Source organism: Geotrypetes seraphini, chromosome 4, assembly GCF_902459505.1.
Source record: "Geotrypetes seraphini chromosome 4, aGeoSer1.1, whole genome shotgun sequence".
NCBI lineage: Eukaryota > Metazoa > Chordata > Amphibia > Gymnophiona > Dermophiidae > Geotrypetes > Geotrypetes seraphini.
This window is the reverse complement of record NC_047087.1, coordinates 186,272,650-186,284,734: the sequence shown is the minus strand read 5'-3', so window position 1 is coordinate 186,284,734 and position 12,085 is coordinate 186,272,650. Positions and strand designations below refer to the sequence as shown.

At 42.3% G+C, this 12,085-nt stretch overlaps 1 protein-coding gene across 1 annotated transcript in view; it reads right to left on the bottom strand.

The window, feature by feature from the left end:
- Positions 1-12,085, bottom strand: part of LOC117358966 (arachidonate 5-lipoxygenase-like) — a 118,126-nt gene that overhangs the window by 48,857 nt on the left and 57,184 nt on the right. Inside the window, exon 8 of the mRNA XM_033940956.1 lies at positions 4,201-4,404. Coding sequence (XP_033796847.1) covers positions 4,201-4,404 — 204 coding nt within the window. The remainder of the gene's footprint in view (positions 1-4,200; positions 4,405-12,085) is intronic.

The following is a 12,085-nucleotide window of genomic DNA, read 5'->3' as shown; positions in this document are numbered from 1 at the left end:
TATTCTCCTACCTTTCGACCAACCAGAATCCATCATGACAAACACAATACACAAAACCCTCGAATCAGTTGCAATTTGGATGACAGAGCACAAATTAAAACTTAACCCTGACAAAACAAATTTCATCCTATTAGAAAACAACAAAACTCCTACATTAACTAATCTTGTTATAAATTCGTTATCATACCCAATACAACCTACACTAAAATTGCTTGGAATCATACTTGACAGAGGCTGCACCATGCAACCCCAAATTAACAAAATAATAAAGGCATCGTTCATGACCATGAGAAATCTAAGAAAAATCCGAACATTCTTCGAAAAGAAGCAATTCCTACTATTGGTACAATCTCTTATTCTTGGGATGTTAGACTACTTCAACATATTATACCTACCAAGTCCCATGACCATGATGAAGCAATTGCAGACAGTACAGAATACAGCCCTAAGACTTGTCTATTCACTAAAAAAATATGACCATATCACAGAGGCATACCATGACTCGCACTGGCTTCCAATAGAAGCGAGAGTGCACTTCAAATTCTACTGCTTACTTTACAAGGCTATCAACGGAGAAAGCCCAACTTACTGGAATAATTGACTAAATCAATCCTCCTCAACCAGACACAGAAGAACCCACTCACTATTCTCCCACCCATCATCCAAAAAATGTCAAACAAAAAAAACTTTATGACAACCTTATAGCCTCCAAAGCAGCTAAACTGGACAGACAAATCACCACTCTGTTATCTTCAATTACAAACTACAAAACCTTCAAGAGAGATACCAAAACCATACTCTTCAAAAAATACATAAAACCTATCCAGCACGACCAATCCCAATCCAACATCCAACACTCTCTATACCCTTAATACTCTCTAATACTCTTCTATTTACCAAACGTTATCTAAAACCCTATAATTCACCCTATTCCTATCTCCTAAACACTTCTACTTCCCGTTGATAACTATTTTTACCCAACATTTTTATTACCTTAAAAATTTTATATCATCGCTTATTCTATTCCTTCAAATTTTAAATGTATTTCTTGTTTTAGTTTGGATGTAATCCGCCTTGAACCGCAAGGTAATGGCGGAATAGAAATCACTAATGTAATGTCCAAAACAACTGTGCAGCGAACCCTGCTGTGAATGGGGCTCTGCAGCAGATGGCTGGTGATTGCATCCATGTTCATGGGGATTCATTGCAAAAAACAGCTGCAATTTGCACAGGAGTATCGATATTGGACTTGCGCCAACTGGAAAAGGGTTGCCTTCTCTGATGAGCAATGTTTTGAGCTCCATCAAATGGATGGACGTTGGTGTGTCAGGCTTGAAACTACCAAGTACAAACACCCATCAGCAATTGTTGGACATACACAAGCTGATTGTGGCTGCGTTATGGTATGGGGCATGTTTTCTTGGTATGGTCTAGGTCCCTCAATACCTCTGGAAGGCACTCTCAACTGATATGGATATCTCTCCATTCTGGCCAATCAAGTATACTCATACATGTTGACGGTCTTCCCTATGGCTGATGGGATCTTTTTTTTTTAACTGCTCTGTGAGCGTTTCAGCGTTTTGGTTTCTCCTGTATGATCATTTGATATAGTCTTGTTTTATCAAAGGACCTGTTATCCATGAACCACAGCTGCACAGGTTCATTTTGACCCCTGATGCAGGCATTTTAGACGCTAAAACACAGTGCTGTGTCAGGTCCACAGGTTATATATGTGTCCTTGATTGAAATAAACAAGTTTGTTTTACATCAAGTGATCTCCACTGGAGTGCTCTTGTCCGTTCCCACTTCATTCTGTGTTGTTTTGAACCCATGGGTTTCTCATCCTGTTGGCCTTTTGTTGCTTGATGGGATCTTTCAACAGGACAATGCGTCATGTCATACCACCAGAATTGTTTGCAAATGGTTCACAGAGCATGACCAAAACTTCCAGCTACTTCAGATATCTCTAGCAACCATTCAGCATCTTATTAAATCACTCCCTTGGTGTCTGGCAGCTGTCTGTGCTGCCAGAGGTTGTTATTTTGGATATTATCAGGTGGTCATAATAATATCACTTGACTGTGTAGAAGCACAGGGGAAAGGGAAAGAAGGGCTGAGAGAGAGGCAGAAGACCTATGAGATGGGTGATAAAGGGGCCAAGAGAGGTTCTAAGAGAGGGATGGGATAGAGGGAAGACTACCTTTACACTCCTATGCCTGGCCTGGAGTCTCTCCTCTGCCGAGATATTTAAACATTTCTATCATATGTCCCCTCTACCAACTTTCCTCAAAAGTATACATATTGAGATCTTTAAGTCTGTCCCCATATGTCTTATGATGGAGACCACTAACTATTTTAGTAGCCTTCTCATCCTGGACCCATGGACCAACTCCATCCTGTTTATATCTTTTTGAAGATGCGTTCTCCAGAATTGATTAGTTTACATGATGCAACTATATAAACCTTTCATTGTCCCTTTTATCCACTTTCCCTAATTCAAGGGTAGGCAATTCAAGTCCTCGAGAGCTGCTGCGAGGTCAGGTTTTCAGGATATTCACAATGAATATGCATGAGATAGACTTGCATCTCAAGGAGGCGTGCATGCAAATCCATCTCATACATATTCATTGTGGATATCCTGAAAACCTGACCTGGCTGCAGCTCTCGAGGACCAGAATTGCCTACCCCTGCCCTAATCCCTATGGATAATGGATAATGGATTAGAGAAAGTAGATAAAAGAGAAAATTAAAGATTATACAATTGCATCTTGTAAACTAATCATCTCTGGCCCTCTTAAATCGCTCTGAATATCAGGCCCTCCATGTCCATATTACTTGCTTCGCTCTTGACCTAGTATATATATATGGGCTGTCAGCCACTCTTGCTCCATGCTTTGTTTTTTAAAATTTTATTCATGAATTTGGTACCTCCAATCATTTTCCAAAATGGATCCTAAATTTGCATATACAGTATGTGCTTTGTTAGAAAGTTGTCCTAAAGTGCACACTTGTGAAAGTGTACTGTCAGTGAGTCAGCACTGGTGTGATTCCTATCCAATGCTTCATTTTTTCCTGTCATCTGTTCTTCCTTTGTTGGTCTATGTGGCTCATTTTTTTAAAAAGTTAGACATCCAAAAGATGGCATAAACTGGCACTTGGACGTCATATTAGTCAAAACGTCCATGTGGCCATTTTTGAAATTGACTTTCTAGATGTCTTTCTGGACATTTTGTCTACAGTACCTCTAAATCATAAGGGGGCATGTTAGAGGTGTGTTTTCGGAGGACTTAGGGTGGACTTGGGACTTGGACATTCTACAGGGATAATCAAACTTTTAACAAAATATCCAGGGCACAATTTGGAAGTCTTTGTATTCCAAAATGGCCAAAAAAGAAAGACGCACTAAGGCCCGGATTCTAAAAGCATCGTCGTTAAGGAGGCACCAGTAGGTGCTCTACCAACACCTAAGTTAATTGTTTTAATTGGCTATTAACAGCGTGGTAATTGACCACACTGTTAAAAACAAATTAAAAGAAAAAATTATGTACTACGAGGCACCTACAAATCATGTCACCGTAATGTATCTACACAGATGTTTAGCAGCACCAAACACCAAAGATGTGTGGTTATGGGCAGGGTTGACATTTGGTGATTCTACGTCAAAGGTAGGTGCTGTGAATGTAACCTGTAAAACCTGGCCTATGTTTCTGGCATTTACATTCAACACAGGCCGCGATTCTGAAAATAGCACTGTAAAATCTGTCTGAACACGCAACTGGTGCTGTGTTTTCAGGTGCCTGCTGATTAAGGCGCCGCTTTTAGAATCCGGGCCTAAGGGCCAAAACATCTAGATCAGTGGTTCCCAACCCTGTCCTGGAGGACCACCAGGCCAATCGGGTTTTCAGGATCACCCTAATGAATATGCATGGAGCAGATTTGCATATCTCTCTCTTCCATTATATGCAAATCTCTCTCATGCATATTCATTAGGGCTAGCCTGAAAACCCGATTGGCCTGGTACAGGGTTGGGAACCACTGATCTAGATAGGCTATTTAAAAAAAAAAAAAAGACATCTTTTGGTTTCAAAAATGGACATTTTCTCTACTGGATTTCTGGACATCTTTCCCAAAATGTTCAAATTCAGACTTAGACGTCCTATCAAAAATGTCCCTCCACATATTGTTAAACCAGTAACCTACCTTGAAGAGCGGGTGCACTGCAGGCAAATGTCGGTACATAGCAATACCAAACACTTCAGAGATGAGGTGGGTGCGCAAGAGGTGAGTGATTGTCTGATGAATGTGAAAGTCAGAGGATCGAACCCAAATTTTTGCCAAGAGCCAGTCATATTTTTCATCTGAAGGAAGAAAGATGGGGTTGTTGGGACCAGGCTTTTGATTGATCTGCAAAATAAAAGAGAAATATTTTTTAAACATAAATTTTATAATATAACAAGAAAACTATGAGCGTATAGTGAGGGACATAGTATGGGTAATTTTGTAGCAGTATGCCTAGGAGGATAGAAACATATACAGTACTCCCCCCAAAATTCACGGGAGTTATGTTCCAGGAGCACCCGTGAATTTCAGAAAACCACAAATATTGGATGCGGGGATTGGAGACAGGAGAGGTCACTTTGCTGCTTTTTTGGGGATCTCGCCAGAGGTACTCCTAACAACAACCTTTTGCTCCTGCAGCCCTCTCAGTCTCTTTCTTCACTCCCCGCATTGTTTTAGCAGATGGGGCAGTTTGAATTGGTGCAGTAGGATCAGGGGTCGGAAGATGTGAATGACTGGGGCCGCGAACTCGAAACTGCGAGTTTGCGGGGGATTACTGTACTAACACCCTAATTCTATAAAAAGTGCTAAAACTGCACATACAATCCGTGATTCCAAAAAGAAGGCATGACCATGGGATGGTCATGGGCAGATTATGAGCATTCCTCCAATTTATGCATGCGGTCATAGAATAAGGGTGGATCTGCGCCTAATTTAGGTGTGAGAATTTGCAACACATTTCAGTTGGTGTTAATGGCCATGTCTAAAGTTAGGCGTGATTCCTGGCACTATTCTATAAACGATGCCTAACGTTGAGTACTACTTTTTCAGTGCCAATTTTTGTTATGTTATTTGCACTCATATCTCGCTAAATACTTGCTAAGCAGAGTTTTAGGTGGCTTATAATTAGCCTATTGTTACATAGAATTAACATATAATTGTCTGTGTTTCACTGAAGGGGTCCTTTTATTAAGGCGCTAGCCGTTTTAGTGCATGCTAAACGCTAACGCGTCCATAGATTATAATGGACACATTAGCGTTTAACGTGCGTTAATATTTAGCATGTGCTAAATCGGCTAGCGCGCCTTAGTAAAAGGACCCCTGAATTCTACAAGCTGACTTAAATTTATACATTTTGGCCCAAATTCTCTAACCAGTGCCGTTGTCAGTGGCTGCATTAAAAGTGGCCGTCGATCTTGTGCAAATCACATGATGGCACTGTTTAGCGTATCGGCATAGGTGCTGGAAATGTAAGCCATGGTTTTCCAGGCCTACATTTCCAGCGCCTGTCTTTGATGTGAATCGCCAACCAGCACCTAACACCACTTTTGGCGTCAGCCGTGCCTATAATGGCGTTAGGCGCCAGTAGGCATCTCTAGAGGCGCGATTCTGGTGCTTTTTAGGCACCAGTAGGCGCTTTGAATTTGCACCTTAAGTTGCATTTAAAGGGCATTTCCCTCTTAACTTAAGCACCAGTAGGGCGCCTATAGAATTTACCCCTCTATGTCATATAAGTCATCTAAGATAACAAGCTACTATTGATTTTGTCATTCTATATTGTGAAAATTATTACAGAACCTGAGCTCCCTTAAGCTCCTAAAAGGGACTTCTTGTAAAGCCATGTTTTCAGGCCTCTGCGAAACTGTGTGTATATCGTAGTTCTTTGGATTTCAGATGGGAGTTCCACACTTTTGTGACTTGATAATTAAGTCATTTTCTGTGAAGTGATTTGTATTTTATGTCTTTCAGAGATGGAAAAGCCCAGGATCAGACAGTCAGAGTTACGGTGATTAGTAGATCTACCTAATAGTTTGGTAAATCTTGGAAAGCTATTAGGAGTGTCACTGAATAGTGTTTTGAATGTCAGGTAGCATAGCTTGAACTCCATTCACTTATCTATTGGTAGCCAGTGTAGCTCTATGAGTAGTGTTGTGACATGGTCAAATCTTGATTTGTAGTATTTATTTATTTATTCAATTTTCTATATCGTTCTCCCAGGGGAAATCAGAACGATTTACGTGAATTTATTCAGGTACTTTAGCATTTTTCCCTGTCTGTCCCGGCAGGCTCACAATCTATCTAATGTACCTGAGGCAATGGGGGGATTATGTGACTTGCCCAGGGTCACAAGGAGCAGCATGGGTTTGAACCCATAACCTCAGGGAGCTGAGGCTGTAGCTTTTAACCTCTGTGCCACACTCTCCCCACAAAATTTGCTGCTAGGTTTTGCATCATTTGAATTTTTTTTCATCCAATGTAGACAGAAATAAATGATTGACCACCTTGAAATAAATGATAACCACCTTGAAATAAATGACAAGGTGGTATATCAAAATTTTAATAAACTTGAAACTTAAACTTGAAACTTGTCAGTATCCTGCAGTGTTGTTGGAAAAAGCAGGATTTTCAGACTAAGTTGTTAAAATTATCCTCGAAATTCAGTGAACTATCTAGCGTGATTCCTAGGACCTTTGAGGTTTTTTCAATTTTGAAACTAGTATCATTTGTCAGACCAATGTTGGATGGAATTAGGTGTGTGTGTCATCCAAGCCATAATAATTTAGGTTTTTCAGTGTTTAGCTTGAGATGATATCTTACCTACCATTCTTGTATTTTACTTATTACATAACACAGGGCTCCTTTTACGAAGCCGCGTTAGCGGCTTTATCGTACGCACCTTTTTAGAGCGTGCTAACCCCCATGCTAGTCAAAAAACTACCGCCTGCTCAAGAGGAGGCGGTAGCGGCTAGTGTGGCCGGCAAATTAGCACGCACTATTACGCACGTTAAACCGCTAACGTGGCTTCGTAAAAGGAGCCCATAGATTCTTGTGTACCACAGCTACTTCATGGTTCTGTACAGTTCACAAACCACGAAATACCAACCGATCATAGTATGATTACAGCAAATTAATCAAAATATTTGCCAAACAAGTATGTTTTCTTTTTTAATTCAAATTTACAGTTATCTAATATAATAAAGAACTAGCCGCGCATGCGCACTCCTATTTGCGAGTTCCGTGCGTGTAGGTCTGTGGCCGAAGGAGTGCGCATGCGCGCTAATACGTCACCAGCCTATCGCCTCCACAAGCCGGACCGCAGCCAGACGATGATCTCCGTTCCTCCTTTGCTGCCCACCCCCTTCTCTTCCCGTGGGCCCGAATGGCAATTCCAGCAGCGTGTGCATCAGTCTTCACACGCTGCTTCGGGCCCTTCTACTGCCCTGATTTGCTCTGCCGCGTCTCTGATGATGTCATCAGGGACATGCCAGAGTAAATCAGGGCAGTAGAAGGGCCCGAAGCAGCGTGTGGAGACTGATGCAAGCGCTGCTGGAATCACCACCTTTGTAGTCCGGACCGCGGGAAGGGAAAGGGGGGAGTACAGGAAACGCTAATGCTGCTGCACAGGGAACTGGTGGGGGGGGAGGGAAATGGAGGGGGTGGGAATACTGCTTTGGACAGACAGACAGAGAGAGGAAGGGAAACACAAAGAAAATAAGAAAGACACAGGGGCAGGTGCACAGGGAACTGGTGTGGGGGGAGGGAAATGGAGGGGGATGGAATGCTGCTTTGGACAGACAGACAGAGGGAGGAAGGGAGACAGAAAGAAAAGAAGAAAGACACAGGGGCAGGGAGATACACAGAAAGACAGACAGGCAAAGGGGGCCAGGGACAGAGACAGACAAAAAGGACAGCGGGAGCCGCGTCAGGAGGGGTGCGGGATGCGGCAGTGGGAACTTTTCCAATGGGTGCAACCGGGCGGCTGTCGGGAACCTCTGATCAGGGGCAGAGCAAGGTAAGAGTATCATAGGGATAAGAAGGAGGAGGGGGGATAAAAAAGGAAGGGATGCCTACTGCTGGACAGGGGGAGAAGGAAAGAGATGCTGATGGACAGGGGAGGTTAAGAAAAAGGAACGGAGAACTAATGTTGGACAGGGGGAGAAGGAAAGAGGTGCTGCTGGACAGGGGGGAGGTAAAACAAAGGGAGAAGGGCTGCTGCTGCATAAGGAGAGCAGTGAAGGAGTGGTAGTGGACACAGTGGAGGTAAAAGGAAGGGAAAATGGACAGGGTGAGCAGGCAAGGGGTGGTGATGGACAGCCAAGGAAAAAGAAAGGCAGAAAGAAAGAAAGCGGCTAAGGAGAGAGAGAGAAAGAAAGAAAGACAGACACACACACATATGTTCTAGCACCCGTTAATGTAATGGGCTTAAAGACTAGTACAAGCATAAATCTTGACAATGAAAATAGAATTACAGTGCAATAACAAAAAATAAATTCTTATCCATCTAGGAATAGAAAACAAAAATTTTCCTAATGCAATTCTAATTACCCCTCATTAATGTAAGAAAACATAAGACAACTAAAGGCAAGATGTCGAAATCACAGGGAAATAAAGGAAATTATACAAGAAAGATTGGTTTTATAATTGGCAGATAGCACTTTAACTATCTATATTTTCCACTTCATTCACATTTGAAGGTGTGGAGACTGCTATTGGAACTAGAGGTTTCCTTGATTCCAGAAAATTTTGTAGATGTACAGGGTCCAAGAATGCAAAAATTTTCTCATCTATTTTGACAATACATTTACATGGAAATTGCAGAAAAAAAGTCCCTTTGAGGTCCATTACCAGAGGCTTTAAGGCTAAAAAAGCCTTCCTCCTCTGTTGAGTGGACCTACAAAGGACAGGAAAAATCATGATAGTTACCTAGAAATTTTGCATTCTTAAATCTAAAATGCATTCATAGTATCCAATTTCTATCGTATTCTAGTGCAAATGTAGCAATAAGGGTAGCTTTGTTCAATATTTCATCAGATTTTTCCAACAAGCCAGTAACGTCAAGACTAGCTTCTTGGTTCTGAACTGGAATTGTTTTTTTCAGTGGGCTACCTACATTAATATACACTTCCCCCTCCGTATTCGCAGTGGTTAGGGGCAGAGCCAGCCCGCGAATATTAAAAAACCGTGAATAATATTCATGCTGGTTCTGTCCCTAACCCCCACTTCCCCCCCAGCTATTTTAAGTTCAGTAAGCCTTACCTGGTGGTCTAGCGAGTTTTCAGGCAGGAGCTTGCCCACGCTCCTGCCACCATGCAGATTGCTCACAGGAAATGGCTGCCTTGAGCTCCCGTTGTCTCTCGAGACTACAACGGGAGCTCAAGGAAGCTATTTTCTGTGAGCGATCTGCATGGGGCAGGAGCATGGGAAGATTGTTCTTGCCCGAAAACCCTTAAGGAGGGGGGGGCTCACAGGGCTTAAAATAGCCTAAAAAATGAAAATGTTTTTTTGCAAGAAATCACAAATAATCGAAACCGTAGATATGGAAACCGCGAATACGGAAGGGGAAGTAAGCTTTAGTTACTGGAGGAATAGTTTCAACAGGTATTTGTAATACTTCTCTCAGAAATTTTTTAAGCATTTCTATAGGTTGTAGAAGAGAAGATTGAGAAAAATTCAAAAATCTCAAGTTTAAACGCCTTTCATAATTTTCCAATCTTTCCATTCTCTGATGAATGTTCAAATTGTCCTTAACTAAGGCAGTTTGAACTTTTTTAACTCCTTCTATAACCTTCTCAAATTCTTTAACTTGGGAGTCGACTTCAGCAATAAAGTCCCCTGTTTGCTTAATATGGGATTGTACCACCTCTGGAAGTTGAGTCAATTTTTCCTCTAGAGTACTAACAGCCTCCCATACCTCCTCCAGTGTCACTTTTTCTGGTCTTCTGGTTTTTCTGAAGACCAAATAAGAAGTAGAAAGTGATATATGAGTACTAACTTGTTTCTCCCACATAGCCGCCTGGTATGCTAACATTTTACCAATGAATCATTTAATTTAATTTAATTTAATTCTTATATACCACTAATAACCGTGAGGTTTCTAAGCGGTTTACAAAAATGATGAAATTAAAAGATACAATGAATAGAAATAAATACATAAGATAGGTACTTGGAAATTCCCTAACTGTCCCAAAGGCTCACAATCTAACTAAAGTGCCTCAAGAAACAATTTATGAAAAAATAAAGATGAAATATAAAGACAGAGGTAGAGATGTAGATAGAAATGAATAATCCAACAAGTAATGAAAAAAAAAAATAAATTAAAGATAGAATTAAGTAAAATAAAAAATAAAAAAAACACATCCCTTTACTGATGGAAAGTCAAAGAATCGTACTTTATGTAAATGTTTTCTGTTTACATATTTAAAATGGTCAAGAAGATAATTGGGTAAAAGTCCATTCAAAGCTTTAAAGCACATAAAACCGAACTTGAAAATTACTCTAGCTTCCATTGTCAGCCAGATAATACTGTTTTGGTAGTGTGGTAGCTATGTTTGTTTGGCTCGAGTCTGCAGGAATTAGTAGGAAAATATCATCTGCATATGAAAAGAGCCATTCTCCAGGTTTGACATCTATTATATTTTGGTCTAGATTCACTAAACTCACCGATCTGGATCGTTGTTGGGTGATTCGTGGCCGAGTTCTGCCGAGCGACCGATTCACTACAGATTCAGCATGCAAATGATCTGATCGGATGCACACCCTACAGTGATCCCACGGATTGCTGTAGAGTGATCGAGATGCATGTGCAGATTATTCTTGTTGCTTTAAGGTAAGGGGGCAGGTCACTTTGCTGAAATAATGGAGGGAAGAGCTGCAGGGAGCTTGTCTGAGTTGAGGAAAGGGTGCAGCAACGAACAAAGCAAGCGTGGAGAAGAGAGCAGGCAGTTTATTTCACAACATCAGGTTACTCGAAGCTTTTTTTCTGCAATTTGTTTGTGCAGCTTTGCAAAGTAAAAGTAGCTGGAAGCTCACTTGGATGACGGCCTAATGATTCATTTTCCCTGGTGCGGGCAAGCACACGGATCCCCCACGCATGTGCTGCTTATTTAGGGGGGAGGGGCTGGGGTAGTGTTCAGCCATGGCAGGATGGCAGCGCCTCACACCAGGACCAGCCCTGAGGAGTGGGAGGGTGGCTGGGGCTGGCAGAAGCTAGGGGAGGGGGATCAGAGGGGGACTTTGGGACAAGGATCCAAGCCAGGGACCTGCCACTGCCACCACCACCACCACCACCATCACCCTGGGACCTGCTGCTGCTGTCGGTGGAGGTTCGGGGGGGGGGGGGGGGGGTTATGTGTGTGGACCACAGGAAGAATCGGAGGATCCGCACCAGAGGGGAGTTACGGCTATCACCACCCCGAGTCTCCAGTGCTACTTCCTCCTTCCTCTTTTAACATATCAAGTGCAAAATGCATGGACTCCTAGATTTGCATAAGGGTTTCATATGAAGACAATGATTAGATATATGTGCAAGGTATAGACCAGCTCTTCTCCAACTGCTTCTCCTCAGTCTCGAGGATCTCGGCTTTTTCTGCTGATCAGGAGCCAGAGGACTTGAAATTTGATTGGAAGTGGGCTGTTTTTGGTGAGAAGCAGGGTTGAAATGCCCATGCTAGGTTATTTGGGATCTGTCAGTTGCATAAAAAAGAGAGCTGCTGGCCTTTCAGGGGACGGATTTCAGGGCAGCAGAGAGCAGGAGAGTGGGCAAGGACAGTAAAGTGACTGGTCCTGAGCAGTCGCTTCATTTCGGATTGGCAACCCCAATTGGTGTTTCTTCTTTTGCTTAGTGAATTGCTGTCTTCCTACTTATGCATGCCACTTCCCATCATTTGCATGGGCGGATCGGGTGGGAGATTGATCGGGCAGAAGGTTAGTGAATCGGATCGGGGTTGGGGAACGATCGCAAACTGGTCATGACACGATCGGTGAGTGTAGTGAATCTAGACCTAAGTGTGGTTATAAAGTTGTTATA